At 46.9% G+C, this 18,915-nt stretch overlaps 1 protein-coding gene and 1 long non-coding RNA gene across 2 annotated transcripts in view; both read right to left on the reverse strand.

The window, feature by feature from the left end:
• Nucleotides 1–238: 238 nt before the first annotated feature.
• On the reverse strand, nucleotides 239–9,744 carry LOC127570481 (cation channel sperm-associated auxiliary subunit TMEM249-like). Its single transcript, XM_052016109.1, has 4 exons — nucleotides 9,712–9,744; nucleotides 7,045–7,237; nucleotides 2,267–2,358; nucleotides 239–510 (listed from the first exon to the last, which is right to left on the reverse strand). The coding sequence occupies exons 1-4, from the start codon at nucleotides 9,742–9,744 to the stop codon at nucleotides 406–408; spliced, it is 423 nt and encodes a 140-aa protein (XP_051872069.1). The 3' UTR covers nucleotides 239–405.
• A 3,453-nt stretch (nucleotides 9,745–13,197) lies between these two features.
• Nucleotides 13,198–18,915, reverse strand: part of LOC127570334 (uncharacterized) — a 28,575-nt gene continuing 22,857 nt past the window's right edge. Inside the window, exons 7-9 of the long non-coding RNA XR_007956347.1 lie at nucleotides 18,538–18,586; nucleotides 17,015–17,115; nucleotides 13,198–13,990 (exon numbers count right to left, since the gene is read on the reverse strand). This is a non-coding gene — a long non-coding RNA (uncharacterized LOC127570334). The remainder of the gene's footprint in view (nucleotides 13,991–17,014; nucleotides 17,116–18,537; nucleotides 18,587–18,915) is intronic.

Below are 18,915 nucleotides of genomic sequence, written 5' to 3' on the forward strand. Positions count from 1 at the left end.
TCTCTGCAACCGTAACACTTTATTCTGCATTCGGCTATTGTTTTCCCTTGTGCTACCTCAATGCACTGATGTGATGAATTGATCTGTACAGAAAGCATGAAAAACAAAGTTTCTCACTGTACCTCAGTACATGTGACAATAATAAACCAATTTACCAATTTATTTTACAAATTTAGCTGCATCTATTCCAGTGTCAGGTATGTGCCACCCATTAGGATAATTGTGATAGTGTCTCCAAACTACAGGACAGATTCCCATGATGAGGGGCCCAGGAACCATAGGAGGGTGACACGGAGTGGAGATGGTGTTTGAAACTCAAGGTGTGAAACACAAGCCATGGAGGCGATTTTATTCTGATGCGTGTCCAGTCCGAACTGCCAGCTCCTTTCGCTGGTCTTCGTTCCTTTAATGCGGCCAGTGTCTAATACTGTGTCTGGGCGATACATCAAAACAATCAAAGTAGTTCAGATTTAACTTTGTAGACAGTCGCAATCCCAGCCTTTCAAGCTTCTGAAAAAGAAATAGTTATCACCGGTTTAGCCTTGATGTTTAAAAACAGTTTGACTGGACTTTGGCGAAATTGGGTACATCATTAATTATTTTTTCAGGGCACTGGTTCCTGTTGGGACCAGGCCCGGAATCATGGAACGTATTCCCGGAACGCCTTGGCTAACTGAGCTCCTGGTCAGTCAGGAGATTAATGGGAGAACCTCACCAGCCAGTACCCCTGCGAGTGGCTAGTACAAGAGGGCACGACTTCAGGATTGAAGGGCGCCCATTCAGAACAGAGATGCGGAGAAATTTCTTCAGCTAGAGAGCGGTGAATCTGTGGAATTTGTTGCCACGGGCGGCTGTGGAGGCAAAGTCATTGGGTGTATTTAAGGCAGAGATTGATAGGTATCTGAGTAGCCAGGGCATCAAAGGTTATGGTGAGAAGGCGAGGGAGTGGGGCTAAATGGGAGAATGGATCAGCTCATGATAGAATGGCGGAGCAGACTCGATGGGCCGAATGGCCTACTCCTGCTCCTTTGTCTTATGGAACGAGGCAGGGAGTTGCCAGGTTCCCTTAGCCTAGTGTGTGTGCGTGTGTGTGTGTGTGTGTGTGTGTGGTTTAGAGCACCTTGGGGAAACCCACGTGGTCACAGGGAGAACGTGCAAACTCCACACAGACAGTGTGGGAGGTCAGGATTGAACGCGGGGTCCCTGGGGCTGTGAAGCAGTGGCACTACTCACTGAGCCACCGTGCCAGCCTCAAGAGAAACAGCTGGCTTTGCACCAGTGATCCCTAAAGCTCTCCAGCGCCAAGACGTTTAACTTGCTTAATGTCTGAACCAATGAAGATTGAGAGATAGAAATTGGTTTCTCCGAATTGCTGCACGTTGATCAGGTGGTAAAGAGGACATGGCACGCTTGCCTTTATTAGTCGAGGCAGTGAGCTCAAAGTCAGGAAGTTTTGTTGCAGCTTTATAAAACTCTGGTTAGGCCGCATCTGGAGTATTGCATTTAATTCTGGTTGCCCCATTATAGGAAGGATGTGGAGGCTTTGAAGAGGGTGCAGAAGAGGTTCACCAGGATGCTGTCCGGATTAGAGGGCATGAGCTATAAGGAGAGGTTGGACAAACTCGGGTTGTTTTCTCTGGAGCGGGGGAGGCTGAGGGGAGACCTGATAGAGGTTTATAAAATTACGAGAGGCAAAAGAATGTGCAGGGAATGGAGGGATATGGACTGTGTGCAGGCAGAAGGGGTTAGTGTAATTAGGCATCATTAGCTTAATTAATTTGCCACAACATCGTGGGCTGAAGGGCTTGTTCCTGTGCTGTACTGTTCTATGTTCTATGTCAGACACCTGGGGGTGTGCCACCATCTCAGGATACGGGGTAAGACACTTAGAACGGAGATGAGGAGGAATTTCTTCACGCAGATGGTGTGAGGCCTGTGGAGTTCACTCCCACACAGGGCTGCAGAGGTCAGGCTGCTGAATATGTTGAAGAAGGAGGTAAGAACGGAGATGAGGAGGAATTTCTTCACGCAGATGGTGTGAGGCCTGTGGAGTTCACTCCCACACAGGGCTGCAGAGGTCAGGCTGCTGAATATGTTGAAGAAGGAGGTAGACAGAATTCTATTAAAGGGCCTGGGGTGAGAGTGGGAATATGGTACTGGGCGAGAGCATAAGGCATGATTGTACGTCAGTCTATCGAGCCGTAGGATTTTGTAAGGTTCAATTACATCCATCCTTTCTCAATGTTTCTACAAGTACAATGCTTACCTCTGCGTTCTGGGACAACTTGATCCCAGTCAGATTCAGTAATTCAATGTGAGGACCATTGAGGATCAGACTGTAGTAGAACACTCCCTGACCTGGGGAGAGTGAAGGAGAAGGATCAGGGTTACCATGTCAAGGTAGTACACAGTGTGGAAAGGTCATTGGTCACACAGACTGCTTCCTCCCAAAACCCCTCAGGCACCCGGTTCAGATATATCTACACCCACTGCTCCCTTATAGTGTCACAGGCATACAGTAGGGAAACTGGTTCTTCAGCCCGTCTGGTCCATGCCAACCAAGATTGCCATCTAAGCTGGTCCCAATTGCCTGTGTTTGGCCCATATCCCTCTCAACCTGTCCAAGTGTCTTTAAAATGTTGTTATTGTACCTGCCTCAACCACTTCCTCTGGCAGCTTGTTCCATATACTGACCACCCTCTGGGTGAAAAGGTTGCCCCTCAGGTTCCTATTAAATCTCCCCCCTCTCACCTTAAACCTACGCCCTCTAGTTCTCGATTCCCCAACCCTGGGAAAAAGACTGTGTGCATTCACCCTATCTATGCCCCTCATGATTTTATACACCTCTATAAGACCACCCCTCAGTCTCCTACACTCCAAGGAATAAAGCCCCAACTTGCTCAACCTCTCCCTATAACTCAGGCCCTCAAGTTCTGGCAACATCTTTGCAAATCTCCTCTGCACTCTTTCCAGCTTAACGGGATCTTTCCTATAGCAGGGTGACCAAAACTCAACACAATGTCCCAAGTGCGGCCTCACCAACGCCTTGTACAACTGCAGCATAATGTCCCAACCCCTATACTCATCCTACACTCCAGATGAAGGGTCTTGACCTGAAACGTTGACTGTCCATTTCCCTCCATAGATGCTGCCTTGACCCACTGAGTTCCTCCAGCATTTTGTGTGTTACCCGTAGAGATGAGTTTGGTGACCGCAGACTGTAATTCATTCAGTTCCTCACTCCTAACATTATAATCGTGGGAGTAACTGGTGACGTTTGGATTTCATGTTTGGATACATGATTTGCAGCTGAGATCCACATCTCTGTTGCCTACTTCTGGATTTACGTTCCAAGTAGTTCACATCCAGTCATAGTCTCATACAGCACCGAAGCAGGCCCTTTGGCCCACCTTGTCCATACTGAAAATCAAGTACCGATCTATGCTGATCCCATGTACCAGCACTAAGTCCCTACCCTTCTCTGCCTTGGTGATCCAAGTGCTCAGTTAGATACTTAAATGTTGTGAGGGTCTCTGCCTCCACTACCCCCTCAGGTCTTGGGTTCCAGATTCCAACCACCCTCTGGGTAAATACAGTTTTTCCTCAGATCTCCTCTAAACCTCTTACCCCTTCCCCTAAACCCATGCCCTCTAATTTTAGACATCTCTGCTATGGGGAATGGCTTCTGACTATGCACCCCAAAACTCTTCATATTTTTGTACACCTCCTTCAGGTCCCCCTCAGCCTCCTCCGCTCCGAGGAAATCAAACCCAGACTGTCCAGTCTCTCCTGGTAACTGAAATGTTCCATCGCAGGCAAATGTGCTGGTGAATCTCCTCTGCACCCTCTCCAGTGCAATCATGTCCTTCCTGTAGTGTGGTGACCAGAACTGCACACAGTACTCCAGCTGTGGCCTGGCCAATACTTGCAATGATAATCTCCCTGCTCCTTGAGTCCGTACCCACTAATGAAGACTAGTATCTCGTAAACACGAGAGACCGCAGATGCTGGAATCTGTAACAACAGACAAGATGCTGGGCAAACTCAACAGGTCAGGCAGAATCTATGGAGGGAAATGGACAGTTGATGTTTCAGGTCATAGAGTCATACAGCATCAAACAGGCCCTTCAGCCCAACTTGTCCATGTCAACCAAGGTGCCCAGCAAACTAGTTCCATTTGCCTGTGTTTGGGCCAAACCCCTCTAAACCCCTCCTATCCGTGTACCTGTCCAAATATATTTTAAATGTTATTGATATTAGTTTATTATTGTCACCTGTACCGAGGTACAGTGAAAAACGTGTCTTGCATACCAATCGTACAGGTCAATTCATTACACAGTGCAGTTACATTGTGTTAGTACATGGTGCATTGAGGTAGTACAGGTAAAAACAATTACAGAATACAGAGTAAAGTGTCACAGCTACAGGGAAGTGCATTGCAGGTAGACAATAAGATGCAAAGTCATAACAAGGTAGATTGTGAGGTCAAGAATCCATCTCATCGTATAAGGAAACCATTCAATAGTCTTATCACAGTGGGGTAGAAGCTGTCCTTAAGTCTGGTGGTACGTGCCCTCAGGCTCCTGTATCTTCTACCTGATGGGAGAGGAGAGAAGAGAGAATGACCCGGGTGGGTGGGGACTTTGATTATGCCGGCTGCTTCACCAAGACAACGAGAGGTAAAGACAGAGTCCACAGAGAGGAGGCTGGTTTCTGTGACCTGCTGGGCTGTGTCCACAACTCTCTGCAGTTTCTTGTGGTCCTGGGCAGAGCAGTTGCTGTGCCAAGCCGTGATGCATCCAGACAGGATGCTTTCTGTGGTGCATCGATAAAAGTTGGTGAGTGTCAAAGGGGACACGCCAAATGTCTTTGGCCTCCTTACTGTCCCTGAATGAACCACTTCCTCTGGCAGCTCATTCCATTTTCCCACCACCTTCTGTGTGAAAAAGTCGCCCCTCAGGTCCCTTTCTTGGTTAAAGAGGAAATCAGAACTGCTCATAATTCTGCCGATGGGGGCTCACTAAGGCTGGGTATAACAGCAGCAAGGATCTCAACCTGAAACAGCGACTGTCCATTTCCCTCTATAGGTGCTGCCTGACCTGCTGAGTCCTCCAGTGCTTTGCGTATTACTCTCAAAACTTCAGACTTCCTCTCATTTAGGTTTAAGACCCTGGTTTCAAATTGAACGACTTCACTTGCCATCTCAATGAAGAAATCTATCGTGTTAAGGTCACTTTTCCCTGAAGGACCTTGCAGAGCCAGATTGATAACTAACTCCTACACACTGCAGCTAATCCATGACAGCGAAAAGTATTTAAAAAACACTTGGACAGGTACATGGATATTATGGGTCAAATGCAGGCAAATAGAGTCATAGAGCACAGAAACAGGCCCTTCGGCCCAACTGGTCCATGCTGATCAAGATGCCCATCCAAGATAGTCCCATTTGCCAGCATTTGGCCCATAACCTTCCAAACCTTTCCTATTCTATGGGACGTTTAAATAGGTATCTTGGTTGGCATGGACGGGTTGGGCTGGCTTCCGTGCTGTATTACTCGATGACTCTCTGTGGCTCTTGTATCCCCGTGACAGTCTATGCTCTTAAAGTTGGCTCCTAAATGTACTGGTCTAAGGATCCATCCTGGACACACTCGTCCTGGAAAACACCGTCTGAGAGGGTGGTGGAAGAGGATTCAATGGTGGCCTTCAAATGGAGATGAGATAACTACTTGAGAGTTGATAGGACTATGGGAGAAGAGTCAGGGAAATGGATTTGATTTCACAAAGTGCCAGCATGACCTCAATGAGTTGAATGAGCTTCTTTTTGGTCAGTGAGTCATGGGTTTTATGATTCCTTTATGATAAATTTTTACAGATGCACCATAGAAAGCATCCTATCTGGATGCATCACGGCTTGGTACAGCAACTGCTCTGCCCAGGACCGCAAGAAACTGCAGAGAGTTGTGGACACAGCCCAGCGCATCACAGAAACCAGCCTCCCCTCCACTTACTCTGTCTACACTTCCCGCTGACTCGGGAAAGCAGCCAACATAATCAAGGACCCCTCCCACCCTGGACATTCCCTCTTCTCCCCCCACCCCAATCGGGCAAAAGGTACAAACGTTTGCGAGCACGTACCACCAGGCTCAAGAACAGCTTCCATCCCGCTGTTATCAGATTCTTCAACTCTAGCCTCTCCCAATCTACTTCGTCGTGGCCCTTGCACTTTATTTGTCTACCTGCACTGCACTTTCTCTGTAACTGTAACACGATTCATCAATCGGGGAATTGAATTTAGGAGCTGGGAGGCATTGTTGCAGCTATATAGGACCCTGGTCAGACCCCACTTGGAGTACTGTGCTCAGTTCTGGTCGCCTCACTACGGGAAAGATGTGGAAGCCATAGAGAGGGTGCAGAGGAGATTTACAAGGATGCTGCCTGGGATGCGGAGCATGCCTTATGAAAGCAGGTTGAGGGAATTCGGCCTTTTCTCCTTGGAGAGACGGAGGATGAGGGGGGACTTGATAGAGGTGTATAAGATGATGAGAGGTATTGATAGGGTAGATAGTCAGAGGCTTTTCCCCAGGGCTGAAATGGTGGCCACAAGAGGACATAGGTTTAAGGTGCTGGGGAGTAGATATAGAGGAGATGTCAGGGGTAAGTTTTTTACTCAGAGAGTGGTGAGTGCGTGGAATGGGCTGCCGGCAACGGTGGTGGAGGCAGATACGATAGGGTCTTTCAAGAGACTGTTAGATCGGTACATGGAGCTGAGTGAAATAGAGGGCTATGGGTAAGCCTAGTAATTTCTAGGGTAGGAACATGTTTAGCACAGCTTTGTGGGCCAAAGGGCCTGAACTGTGCTGTAATTGTTCTATGTTCTACTATATTCTGCATTGTATTTTCCTTTTTACTACCTCGATGTACTTATGTATGGAATGATCTGTCTGGATGGCATGCAATCAAAAGCTTTTCACTGTATCTCAGTACATGTAACAATAATAAACCAATTACCAACACCACCCCAGGAGATCTTGCTTCACCCACCAGTCTTCTGAGACTTGAGCCGAATGTAGATTTCGTCCAGGGGGCCCTTGTGCATCAGGTAGCGATAGATGTAGAACTCATACTCGTTCTCGTTCAAGTCAATGATGAGACTCCGCCTGCCTATGGATGTGATGACGAGCCACACTCCCAGCAGGAAAAAAAATATGAAGAAGCCGGCCAAGTGAGTGCTGCCCTGTAAACCAGAGTGGGGAAAAGAATAGGCTGAACTGGCTCACACCCCGACCTGAAATACTTCCCTTCTCCTCCTCCATAGTGTAGTGGTTAGCGTAACGCTTTACAGCACCAGCGACCCGGGTTCAAGTCCCGCCGCTGTCTGTAAGGAGTTTGTACGTTCTCCCCGTGCCTGCTTGGGTTTCCTCCGGGTGCTCCGGTTTCCTCCCACATTCCAAAAAGACGTACGGGTTAGGAAGTTGTGGGCGTGCTATGTTGGCGCCGGAAGCGTGGCGACACTTGCGGGCTGCCCCCAGAACACTCTACGCAATAGATGTATTTCACTCTGTGTTTCAATGTACACGTGACTAATAAAGAGATCTTACCTTTCGTCAATGGGTCCACACTGATGTTTAAGCTTTATACAAGCAAACCCCTCATTACAGCCATTTGGGTAATGGAAATCCACCCTTACAGGATTCATAATCATTACCCAACAATTTGAGAAACAGAAGGGAGAAGGCATAAGGTCAGAATCAGAATTATTGTCACTGATTTCAATGATGTGAAATTTGTTGTTTTGTGGCAACGGTACAGTACGTGGAGTTATACAGCTGATAGAGCTATCGGCCCAACTGGTTCATGCTGACCAAGATGCTCCATCCAAGCTAGTCCCATCTGGCCCATAGCCTTTGAAACCTTTCCAATCCACGTCCCTGTCCGACTGTCCTTTCAAGTTCAAGTTCAAGTTCACCCATATGCTATAAAAACACATGGCGGAACGAAATGTTGTTTCCCCCAGACTCACACAACAGAGGACGTACATAGAACAGAGGACATACAATAAATGCAGACAAAAAAATTGTGCAAGTACACATTGTGCAAAAAACGGTATATACAGAATACAAAATTAGTGCAGGGTTAGTGCAAAACCGAGTTGGACGAAGAAAATCCAGAACTCAGTGTGTTGCACTAAATGTATAAACACGTTCAGCAGTGGCCAAAGTTCTTTACGCAAAGATCTTTACAAAGTTTTTCAAAGTTGTTGTTGTACCTGCCTCAATAACTTCCTCTGGCAGCTGATTCCACATATACACCACCCCTTTGTGTAAAAAAGTTGCCCCTCAAGTTCCTACTAAATCTCTCCCCTCTTACCCTAAACCTATGCCCCCTAGTTCTTGATTCCCCAACCCTGGGAAAACACTGAGTGCGTTCACCCTATCTGTGCCCCTCGTGATTTTGTATACCTCTATAAGATTACTTCTCAGTCTCCTGTGCTCTGAGCATTAAAGGCCTAGCCTGTCCAACCTCTCCCTATAACTCAGTCCCTCAAGACCTGGCAGCGTCCTTGTGCAAAGACATAAAATTACAATAAGTTTCGAAAATAAATAAATAGTACAAAAAGGGATAACAAGGTTCATGGGTTCATGCATTGTTCAGAAATCTAATGGCGGAGGGGAAGAAGCTGTTCCTGAATCGTTGGGTGTAGGTCTTCAGGCTCCTGTACCTCCTCCCCGATGGTAGTAACAGGGCACAACATGGTGGGCCAAAGGGCCTGTTCCTGTGCTGGACTGTTCTATGTTCTAGATTGCTTGACTTCCCCCTCTGTTTCCTCCTAATTCCATTGTTATGTACCTGCCTGTGTTTCTTATACTCCTGTTTCCAGTTTTCCTTTCCTTTTACCCTCAAGGGCACAAATTAGCCGAGAACCCTCACTATCTTTCAGTGACTCCCACTTGTCGGATATAGACCTGCCTGCCAGTAGCTCTCCCAGTCTACATTTGCCAGGTTCTGAATGTAAGAAGCTGCAGAGAGTAGTGGACTCTGCCCAATACATTAAGGGCACATGCTTCTGCACTGTCAGTATTAGTATTGGTTTATTATTGTCACTTGTACCGAGGTACAGTGAAAAACTTGTCTTGCATACCGATCGTACAGGTCAATTCATTACACAGTGCAGTTGCATTGGGTTAGTACAGAGTGCATTGAGGTAGTACAGAGCATCTTCAGGAGGCGCTGCCTCAAGAAGGCAAGGTCCATCAAAGATCCCCACCATCCGGGCCGTGCCATCTTCTCGCAGCTCCCATCGGGCAGGAGGTACAGAAGCCTGAAGTCCCACACCACCAGGTTCAGGAACAGCTACTTCCCTTCAACCATTCAGTTCTTGAACCAACCGGCACAGCCCTAATCACTATAGTTTATCAACTCTATGACCTCTTTGATCACTTTGCACTAAAATGGACTTTGTTTTTTTGTCCTAATTGTGTTCTTTCTTTTAAAAAATGTGTATAATCGATGTTTAATTTCTGTTTTTCTTGTGAATGCTGCTAAAATGATGATAGGTGCCTGTGATGCTGCTGCAAGTATGTTTTTCATTGCACCTGTGCACACATGGACTTGTGCAGATGCCAATAAACTCGACTTTGATACTGAAATCAGCCTTCCCCCACGCAGGACCTTAAAATCTGGACCATCCTGAACTCTTTCCATACCTACCTTGATATTCACATAATGCTCCCACACTGTCATGTCAACTACTTAGAGTCATAGATTGGAATTGGAATTGATTTATTATTGTCACTTGTACCGAGGTACAGTGAGAAACTTGTCTTGCAAACCGATCATACAGATCAATTCATTACACAGTGCAGGACAGAAAAAGACCCTTTGGCCCATATCTGTCTATGTCAACATGATGTATATTCAACTTAAATCCGATTTCCAAGCACTTGGCCCATATCCTTCTAAATTCCTGTCATTCATATACCTGTGCACATACTTCTTACATGTATCTAACGTACCTGCCTCAACCACTTCCTCTGGCAGCTAGTTCCATATATCTATCACCCGCTGCGTAAGAAAGTTGCCCCTCAAGGTTCTTACTACACCTTTCACCTCTAACCTCAAATCTATGTCCTCTAGATTTTTCCAACCTTGGAAAAGAGACTGCTCAAGCTATCTATGCCCCTCACGATTTTATATACCTTAAATCTTGCCTGTTGACATCACCTAAGATTAGATTGGTACTTGTCCCTTCTCTGGTACAACTATCAATGTGACCCAGTAGGGCCTTTGATAAGTGACTCCTTCCTGATAGAAAAAGCCTTTCCACGATCTACGAGGTGCAGGCCAGGAATGTGACGGAACACTCCTAACTTGCCTGGATGAATACAATTCCATCAACTATCAAGATGCTCGACACCACCCAGGACAAAGCAGCCCACTTGTCTGGCACCCATCAACCACCCTGAAAATTCACTCACTCCTTCCAGTGGCTGCAGTGTCTACTGTCTACAAAATGCACTGCGGTTACTCACCCAGGCTACACCGACAGCACCTCCCAAACCCCTACCAGCAAGGAGGACGAGAGCAGCGGATGCAGGGGAACACCACCACCACCTTCAGGTTCCCCACGAAGTGTGTCCAGGACGGATTCCTGTCACAGTATGTTGACAGGCTGACTAGAGGGAATGCCATATTAGATCTAGTTTTAGGTAATGAACCGAGTCAGGTGACAGATCTATCACTGGGTGAGCATTTGGGAGACAGTGACCACTGCTCCATAACCTTTAGCATTGTCATGGACAGGAATAGGAGCAAAGAGGACAGGAAGATATTTAATTGGGGAAAGGCAAATTATGAGGCTATAAGGCAAGAACTTGAAAATTGGGAAGACATTTTTGAAGGGAAATGTACCATGGAGATGTGGTCGATGTTCAGGGATCTCTTGCAGGATGTTAGGGATAAATTTGTCCCGGTGAGGCAGAGAAGGAGTGGCAGGGTGAAGGAACCATGGGTGACAAGAGAAGTGGAACATCTAGTTAGGAAGAAGAAGGCAGCATACATAAGGTGTAAGCAGCAACGATCAGTTAAGGCTCGTGAGGAATATAGAGTAGCAAGGAAGGAACTTAAGAAGGGGCTGAGGAGAGCGAGAAGGGGACATGAAAAGGCTTTGGCGAGTAGGGTTAAGGAGAATCCCAAGGCTTTTTTCTCATATGTGAAGAGCAGAAGGATGACTAGGGAAAGGTAGGTCTGATTAGAGACAAAGGTGGGAGGATGTGCCTGGAAACTGTGGAAGTGGGTGAGGTTCTCGATGAATACTTCTCTTCAGTATTCACCAAGGAGAGGGGTCTTGATGACGCTGAGGACAGTGTTGGTGAGGGTAATGTTCTAGAGCATGTAGATATCAAGAGAGAGGAGCTGTTAGAAAATATTAGGACAGATAAGTCCCCAGGGCCTGATGGAGTATTCCCCAGGCTGCTTTGTGAGGCAAGGGAGGAGATTGCTGAACCGTTGGTTAGGATCTTTGAGTCCTCGATGTCCACAGGGATGCTACCGGAGGATTGGAGGGTGGCAAATGTTGTCCCCTTATTCAAATAGTAGGGATAGTCCAGGGAATTACAGACCAGTGAGCCTTATGTCTGTGGTGGGTAAGCTGTTAGAAAGAATTCTAAGAGATAGGATCTATGAGCATTTAGAGAATCATGGACTGATTAGGGACAGCCAGCATGGCTTTGTGAAGGGAAGATCTTGCCTCACAAGCCTGATAGGGTTCTTTGAGGAGGTGACCAGGAAGATTGATGAGGGTAGTGCAGTAGATGTGGTCTACATAGATTTTAGTAAGGCATTGGCAAGATTCCGCATGGTAGGTTTCTTCAGAAGGTCAGAGGCCAAGGGATCCAGGGAGGTAAGGCCGCGTGAATTCAGAATTGGCTTGCTTGTAGAAAGCAGAGGGTTGTGGTGGAGGGAGTCCATTCGGATTGGAGGACTGTGACTAGTGGTGTCCCACAGGGATCGGTTCTGGGACCTCTAGTTTTTGTGATATATATTAATGATTTAGATGAGGGGGTGGAAGGCTGGGTTAGCAAGTTTGCGGATGACACAAAGATTGGTGGTGTTGTGGATACTGTGGAGGGTTGTCGAAGCTTACAGAGGGACATTGATAGGGTGCAGAGCTGGGCTGAGAAGCGGCAGATGGAGTTCAATCCGGAGAAGTGTGAGGTGGTACACTTTGGAAGGACAAACTCCAAGGCGGAGTACAAGGTAAATGGCAGGATTCTGGGGAGTGTGGAGGAGCAGAGGGATCTGGGGGTCCATATCCACAGATCACTGAAAGTTGCCTCACAGGTGGATAGGGTAGTTAGGAAAGTTTATGGGATGTCAGCTTTCATAAGTCGAGGGATCGAGTTTAAGAGCCGCGAAGTAATGATGCAGCTTTACAAAACTCTGGTTAGACCACACTTAGAGTACTGTGTCCAGTTCTGGTCACCTCATTATAGGAAGGATGTGGAGGCGTTGGAAAGGGTGCAGAGGAGATTTACCAGGATGCTGCCTGGATTAGAGCGTATGGAATATGAGGAGAGGCTTAAGGTGCTAGGGCTTTATCACTGGAAAGGAGGAGGATGAGGGGAAACATGATAGAGGTATACAAAATATTAAGAGGAATAGATAGAGTAGACAGCCAGCACCTCTTTCCCAGGGCACCAATGCTCAATACAAGAGGGCATGGCTTTAAGGTAATGGGGGGGAAGTTCAAGGGAGATGTCAGAGGGAGGTTTTTTACCCAGAGAGTGGTTGGTGCATGGAATGCACTGCCTGGGGTGGTGGTGGAGGCTGATACATTGGTCAAGTTCAAGAGATTGTTACTTAAGCATATGGAGGAATTTAAGTTAGAGGGATATGTGGCAGGAAGGGGTTAGATAGTCTTAGGTGTGGTTTGAAGGTCGGCAAAACATGGTGGGCCGAAGGGCCTGTATTGTGCTGTGTTGTCCTATGGTTCTATGGCTCTATGGAAGTTATAGTCATACAGCACGGAAATAGGCCCTTCAGCCCAACCTGTCCATACTGACCAAGGTGTCCATCTGAACGTCACACGTGCCTGCGTTTGACCCATATCCTTCTCTGCCTTTGGCCTCTGTACTGTTCCAACCATTCATCTTCCATCAAAGCACATTACACCCCTGTTGGTTATCTGATTTGGTTATTGGTTTATTATTGTCACATGTACCGAGGTACAGTGAAAAACTTTGTTTTGCAAGCCAACGATACAAATCATTTCAAAACATAAGTACATCGAGGTAGTACAAGGGAAAAGCAATGACACAATGCAGAATAAAGTGTTCCAGTTACAGAGAAAGTGCAGTGCAGGCAGACAATAAGGTGCAAGGCCATAACGAGGTAGATTGTGAGGTCAAGAGTTCACCATTAGAGATCCGTTCAATAGTCTTATAACAGTGGGGTAGAAGCTGTCCTTGAGCCTGGTGGTTCGTGCTTTCAGGCTTTTGTATCTTCTGCCTGATGGGAAGGGGGAGAAGAGAGAATGTCCGGAGTGGGTGGGGTCATTGATTATGTTGGCTGCTCTACTGACGCAGTGAGAAGTATAGACAGAGTCCATGGAGGGGAGGCTGGTTTCTGTGATGTGCTGAGCTGTGTCCACAACTCTCTGCAGTTTCTTGTGGTCCCAGGCAGAGCAGATGACGTACCAAGCCATGAGGCATCTGAATGGGATGCTTTCAGTACTGAGTCTGTAAAAATTGGTGAGGGTCAATGGGCAAATGTCGAATTTCCTTAGCCATCTGAGGAAGTGGAGGTGCTGGTGTGTTTTCTTGGCAATAGCGTCTATGTGGTTGGACCAGGATAACCTATCGGAGATGTTTACACCTAGGAACTTGAAGCTCTCAACATGTCCACCTCAGCACCATTGACAAAGACAGGGGCGTGTCCTCCGCCCTGCTTCCTGATGTCAGTGACCGGCTCTTGAGGGAAAGATTTCTGCCTTGATATTCATTAACATCAGATAATCAACCATTCCAGTTTGTCTTCTGATAAAGGGTCATCAACTTGCAATGTTAAATCTGCTTTTCCCTCCACAGATTTTGTCCATCCCAATGGCTTTTTCCAACATTATCTTTCACTTCAGACTTGCTGCAATCCTCATCTCCCATCGACACCCTCCTCGGATAGATTGGCTGCAATTAAGAAACCTTCCCACCCTCTCCCAGTGGCACCTGTTCATTCTCTCTTGATGCCCACCTTCTCACTGACAACCCCTTCATTCTCAGCACCCGTTTAAAACATTTTTTGTTTTCCAACTTATATTTCTCTAGTTCTGAAGAAAGGCCTCTGACCTACACCTAAACTCTGTACGAACATTGTATTTTCCAATTTCAGGTAATCCACAGCCCCTCTGTTTCCCTCTCGCTCTTTCTGATCCATCTAGGTTCACCCTCCCACCCCTTCTTCTGTCCCCCCACCACCCCTCCGTCGCCCAGCTCTGTGCCTCTCTCCACCTGGTTTCATCTGTCCCCTTTTATCTCTCGCCTCATCTATCTCCACCCAACACCCACCAGCCACTGTCTCCATCTGCCCATCACCTCCCTCCCCCACCTGGTCCCACCTCTCACCCACCAGCACCTACCTCACCCCCTCCCTCTCACCTCTTTATACGCTCTCTCTTCCTTCTCCACTCTCAGGCCTGATGCAGGGTCTCGACCTGAAACATCTTACCATCCCTCTGCCTCCATAAATGCCGCTTGACCTGCTGAGTTCTTCCTGGTGCTTGTTTTTTTGCACCTAAACTCTGCTTCTCTCTCCACAGATGCTGCCTGACCTGGTGAGTATCCCCAGAGTTTTATGCTTTCAATTTAGGAACAATGGTTAGTGCTACTGGTATTGGTATTGGTTTATTATTGTCACTTGTACCGAGGTACAGTGAAAAACTTGTCCGTCCAGGTCAATCCATTACACAGTGCAGTTACATTGGGTCAGTACAGAGTGCGTTGATGTAGTACAGGTAAAAACAATAACAGTACAGAGTAAAGATGTAAGTGGGCAGATGGATACCCATCAGCTCCCCACAGGGAATGCCCACCATTCTCATTTTATTGACCTCGACTGATCAATCTCTTTAGACATTGAAGACCAATGTTTAAACCCTCTGGAGCATCTGGACAGTAAGGACACATACGTTAGACTATTGTTTTTTGACTACAGCTCTGCCTTCAATACTATAATTCCAAGCAAACTCATCTCCAAATTCCGAGACCCGGGACTCAACACCTCCTTTTGCAACTGGATCCTTGACTTCCTGACCAACAGACCGCAATCAGTGAGGATAGGCAGCAACACCTCCTGCACGATTATTCTCAACACTGGTGCCCCACAAGGCTGTGTCCTCAGCCCTCTACTCTACTCCCTATACACTCATGACAATGTGGCCAGATTCTGCTCTAACTCCATCTATAAGTTTGCAGATGATACCACTGTAGTGGGCCGTTTCTCAAATAATGATGAGTCGGAGTACAGGAAGGAGATAGCGAGCTTAGTGACACGGTGTCATCACAACAATCTTTCCTTCAATGTCAACAAGACTAAAGAGCTGGTCATTGACTTCAGGAAGGGGGCTGTGCACATGCTGCTGTTTACATCAACGGCGCTGAGGTCGAGGTGGTTGAGAATTTTAAGTTCCTAGGAGTGAACATCACCAATAGCCTGTCTTGGTCCAACCACGCAGATGCCACAGCCAAGAAAGCTCACCAGTGCCTCTACTTCCTAAGGAGGCTAAAGAAATTTGGCATGTCCCCTTTGACCCTCACCAATTTTTATTGATGCACCACAGAAAGCATCCTATTCAGATGCATCACGGCTTGGTACAGCAACTGCTCTGCCTGGGACCGCAAGAAACTGCAGAGAGTTGTGGACACAGCTCAGCACATCACGGAAACCAGCCTCCCCTCCATGGACTGTCGACATTTCTCGCTGCCTCGGTAAAGCAGACAAGATAATCAAAGATCCCACCCATCCTGGACATTCTCTCGTCATCCCCCTCCCATTGGGCAGAAGATACAAAAGTCTGAAAGCACCTACCACCAGGCTCAAGGACAGAATCTATCCTGCTGTTATAAGACTATTGAACAGTTCCCTAGTACGATAAAATGGACTCTTGACCTCACAATCTACCTCGTTATGACCTTGCACCTTATTGTCTGCCTGCACTGCACTTTCTCTGTAACTGTAACACTTTATTCTGCATTCTGTTATTGTTTTACCCTGTACTACCTCAATGGACTGTTGTAATGAATTGATCTGTATGGACGGTATGCAAGACAAGTTTTTCACTGGACCTCAGTATGTGTGACAATAATAAACCAATTTACCAATTTACTAATTTCACCAGCTCCTGGCTAGATCCCCTGTTTCATTGGATTTGAACATAGAACATTGAACACTACAACACAGGAACAGGCCCTTCAGCCCACAATGTTTGTGCCGAGCATGATGCCAATCCAAACCAATCCTTTCTGCCTGCACCTGATCCATATCCCTCCAATTCCCTGCATATTCATCTGCCTATCTAAAAGCCTTTGGAATGCCTCTATTGTATCTGCTTACACCCCTGGCAGCCCATTCCAGGCACCCAGCACTCTGTGTAAAAAACTGGCCTTGCACATCTCCTCTAATCTTTCCCCCTCTCACCTTAAAGCTATGCCCTCTAGTATTTGACATTTCTACCCTAAGAAAAAGATTCTGGCTGTCTACTCTATCTGTGCTTCTCACAGTTTTATAAAAACTTCTACCGGGTCTCCCCTCCGAAGCTCCAGAGAAAACAACACAACTTTGTCCAACCTCTCCTTATAGCTCATGCCCTCCAATCCAGGCAGCATCCTGGTGAAGCTCTTCTGCACCCTCTCCAAAGCCTCCACATCCTTCTTGTAATGGGGTGACCAGAACTGCACGCAATACTCCAAGTATGACCTAACTGAAGTTTTATAATAAAGTTTTATATGGAGTTCCAACTTACCGGAACAGATTTTAAGAGGCAAAGTATGAATATGAAGAAAGAAGCTGCTATCAAAACAATGCCGAGGCATAAGTTATCGTTCAAGTAGTTGAGCTCGTAGACTGGATTTCAGCATATCGTCGCAGTGGGAAGAAGAGGGAAAGGAGAGTTAGGGACATTGCTCATCACTTCAAACAACAAGGGGTGACAAGCCACATGAAGAATCAATCCAGAAAAGACCAATTCACAGTGGCGTTACAGTGGTGGAGCGAGTAGTGCTGCTTCCTCACAGCGCCGGTGTCACTGGGTTCGATCCCGACCTCCGACGCTGTCTGTGAGGAGTTTGCACGTTCTCCCTGTGACCCCACGGGTCCTGTAGTCATAGAGGTATAGAGTTGTACAATACAGGAACAGACCCTTTGGCCCAACTCGTCCATGCTAACCTTTTTGCCCATCTACACGAATCCCATTTGTCTGCATTGGGGCTGTATCCATAAGACCATGAATTAGGCCATTCGGCCCATCGAGTCTGCTCCGCCATTCGATCGTGGTTGAATTTTTCAACCCCATTCTCCCACCTTCTCCCCGTAGACCTTAACCCCCTTACCATTCAAGAACCATCAGTCTCTCGCCTTAAGTACACCCAGTGACTTGGCCTCCACAGCCGTCTGGGGCAATGAATTCCACAGATTCACCACCCTCTGGCTGAAGAAATTCCTCCTCATCTCAATTTTAAAGGGACGTCCCTTTATTCCGAGGCTGTGCCCTCGGATCTTGGATTCTCCTACTAATGGAAACATCCTCCCCATGTCCACTCAATCCTGGCCTTTCAGTATCCGGTAGGTTTCAATGAGATCCCCCCTCATCCTTCTGAACCCCATTGAGTACGGGCCCAGAAACGTCAAATGCTCCCCATACGTTAACCCTTTCATTCCTGGGATCATTCTTATGAACCTCCTCTGGACCCTCTCTTAGATATGGAGCACAAAATTGCTCACAATATTCCAAATGTGGTCTGACCAATGCCTTATAAAACCTCAGCAGTACATTCTTGCTTTAATGTTCTAGTCCTCTAGAAATGAATGCTAACATTGCACTAGCCTTCCTTACACCAACTCAACCTGCAAGTTAACCTTCAGGGAATCCTGCACCAGGACTCCCAAGTTCCTTTGCACCTCTGATTTCTGAATTATCTCCCCATTAAGAAAATAGTCGACACCTTTATTTTTCCAACCAAAGTGTATGACCATACACTTCCCTACTCTGTATTCCATCTGCCACTTCCTTGCCCACTCTCCCAACCTGTCCAAGTCCTTCTGCAGACTCCCTGCCTCCGCGACACTACCTGTTCCACCACCTATCTTTGAATTGTCTGCAAACTTGGCCACAAAGCCATGAGTTCCTTCATCCAGATCATTAATGCACAAAGTGAAAAGTTGTAGTCCCACACTCACCCCTGCGAAACTCCACTAGTCACTGGTATCCTTCTATGCCTTGCCTATTTAAGTGTCTGTCTAAATGCTTCTTATAAATAGTAATTGTACCTGATTTCACCACCTCCTCTGGCAGCGTGTTCCTGTTATCATCCACTCTCTGTGAAAAAAAAACCTTATCCATCAGATCCCCTTTAAAACTCCTACTTCTCACCTTATGCCCTCTTTGTTTTTGATACCCCTACCATGGGAAAAAGATTTTGACTGTCTACCCTATCTATGCCTCTCATAATTTTATAAACCTCTATCAGGTCTCCCCCTCAGCCTCCTTCACTCCAAGGAAAACAAGCCCAGCCTCTCCAATCTCTCCCCATAACCAAAGTCTTCTAATCCAGACAACATCCCGGTGGATCTCCTCTGCACTCTCTCCAGCACAACCACATCCTGTAGCATGGTTACCAGAACTGCACACAGTACTCCAACTGCAGT

This window comes from Pristis pectinata, chromosome 5, assembly GCF_009764475.1.
Source record: "Pristis pectinata isolate sPriPec2 chromosome 5, sPriPec2.1.pri, whole genome shotgun sequence".
Taxonomy (NCBI): Eukaryota; Metazoa; Chordata; class Chondrichthyes; order Rhinopristiformes; family Pristidae; genus Pristis; species Pristis pectinata.

Excerpts from the sequence above, each read along its gene's own strand:
- LOC127570481 (XM_052016109.1), bottom strand. The coding sequence starts at position 9,744 with ATGACAGTGTGGGAGCATTATGTGAATATCAAG. Across the intron at positions 7,238-9,711 it reads AGCATTATGTGAATATCAAG|GGCAGCACTCACTTGGCCGG; the intron begins GTAGGTATGGAA and ends TCTGGTTTACAG. Across the intron at positions 2,359-7,044 it reads GCTCAAGTCTCAGAAGACTG|GTCAGGGAGTGTTCTACTAC; the intron begins GTGGGTGAAGCA and ends CACTCTCCCCAG.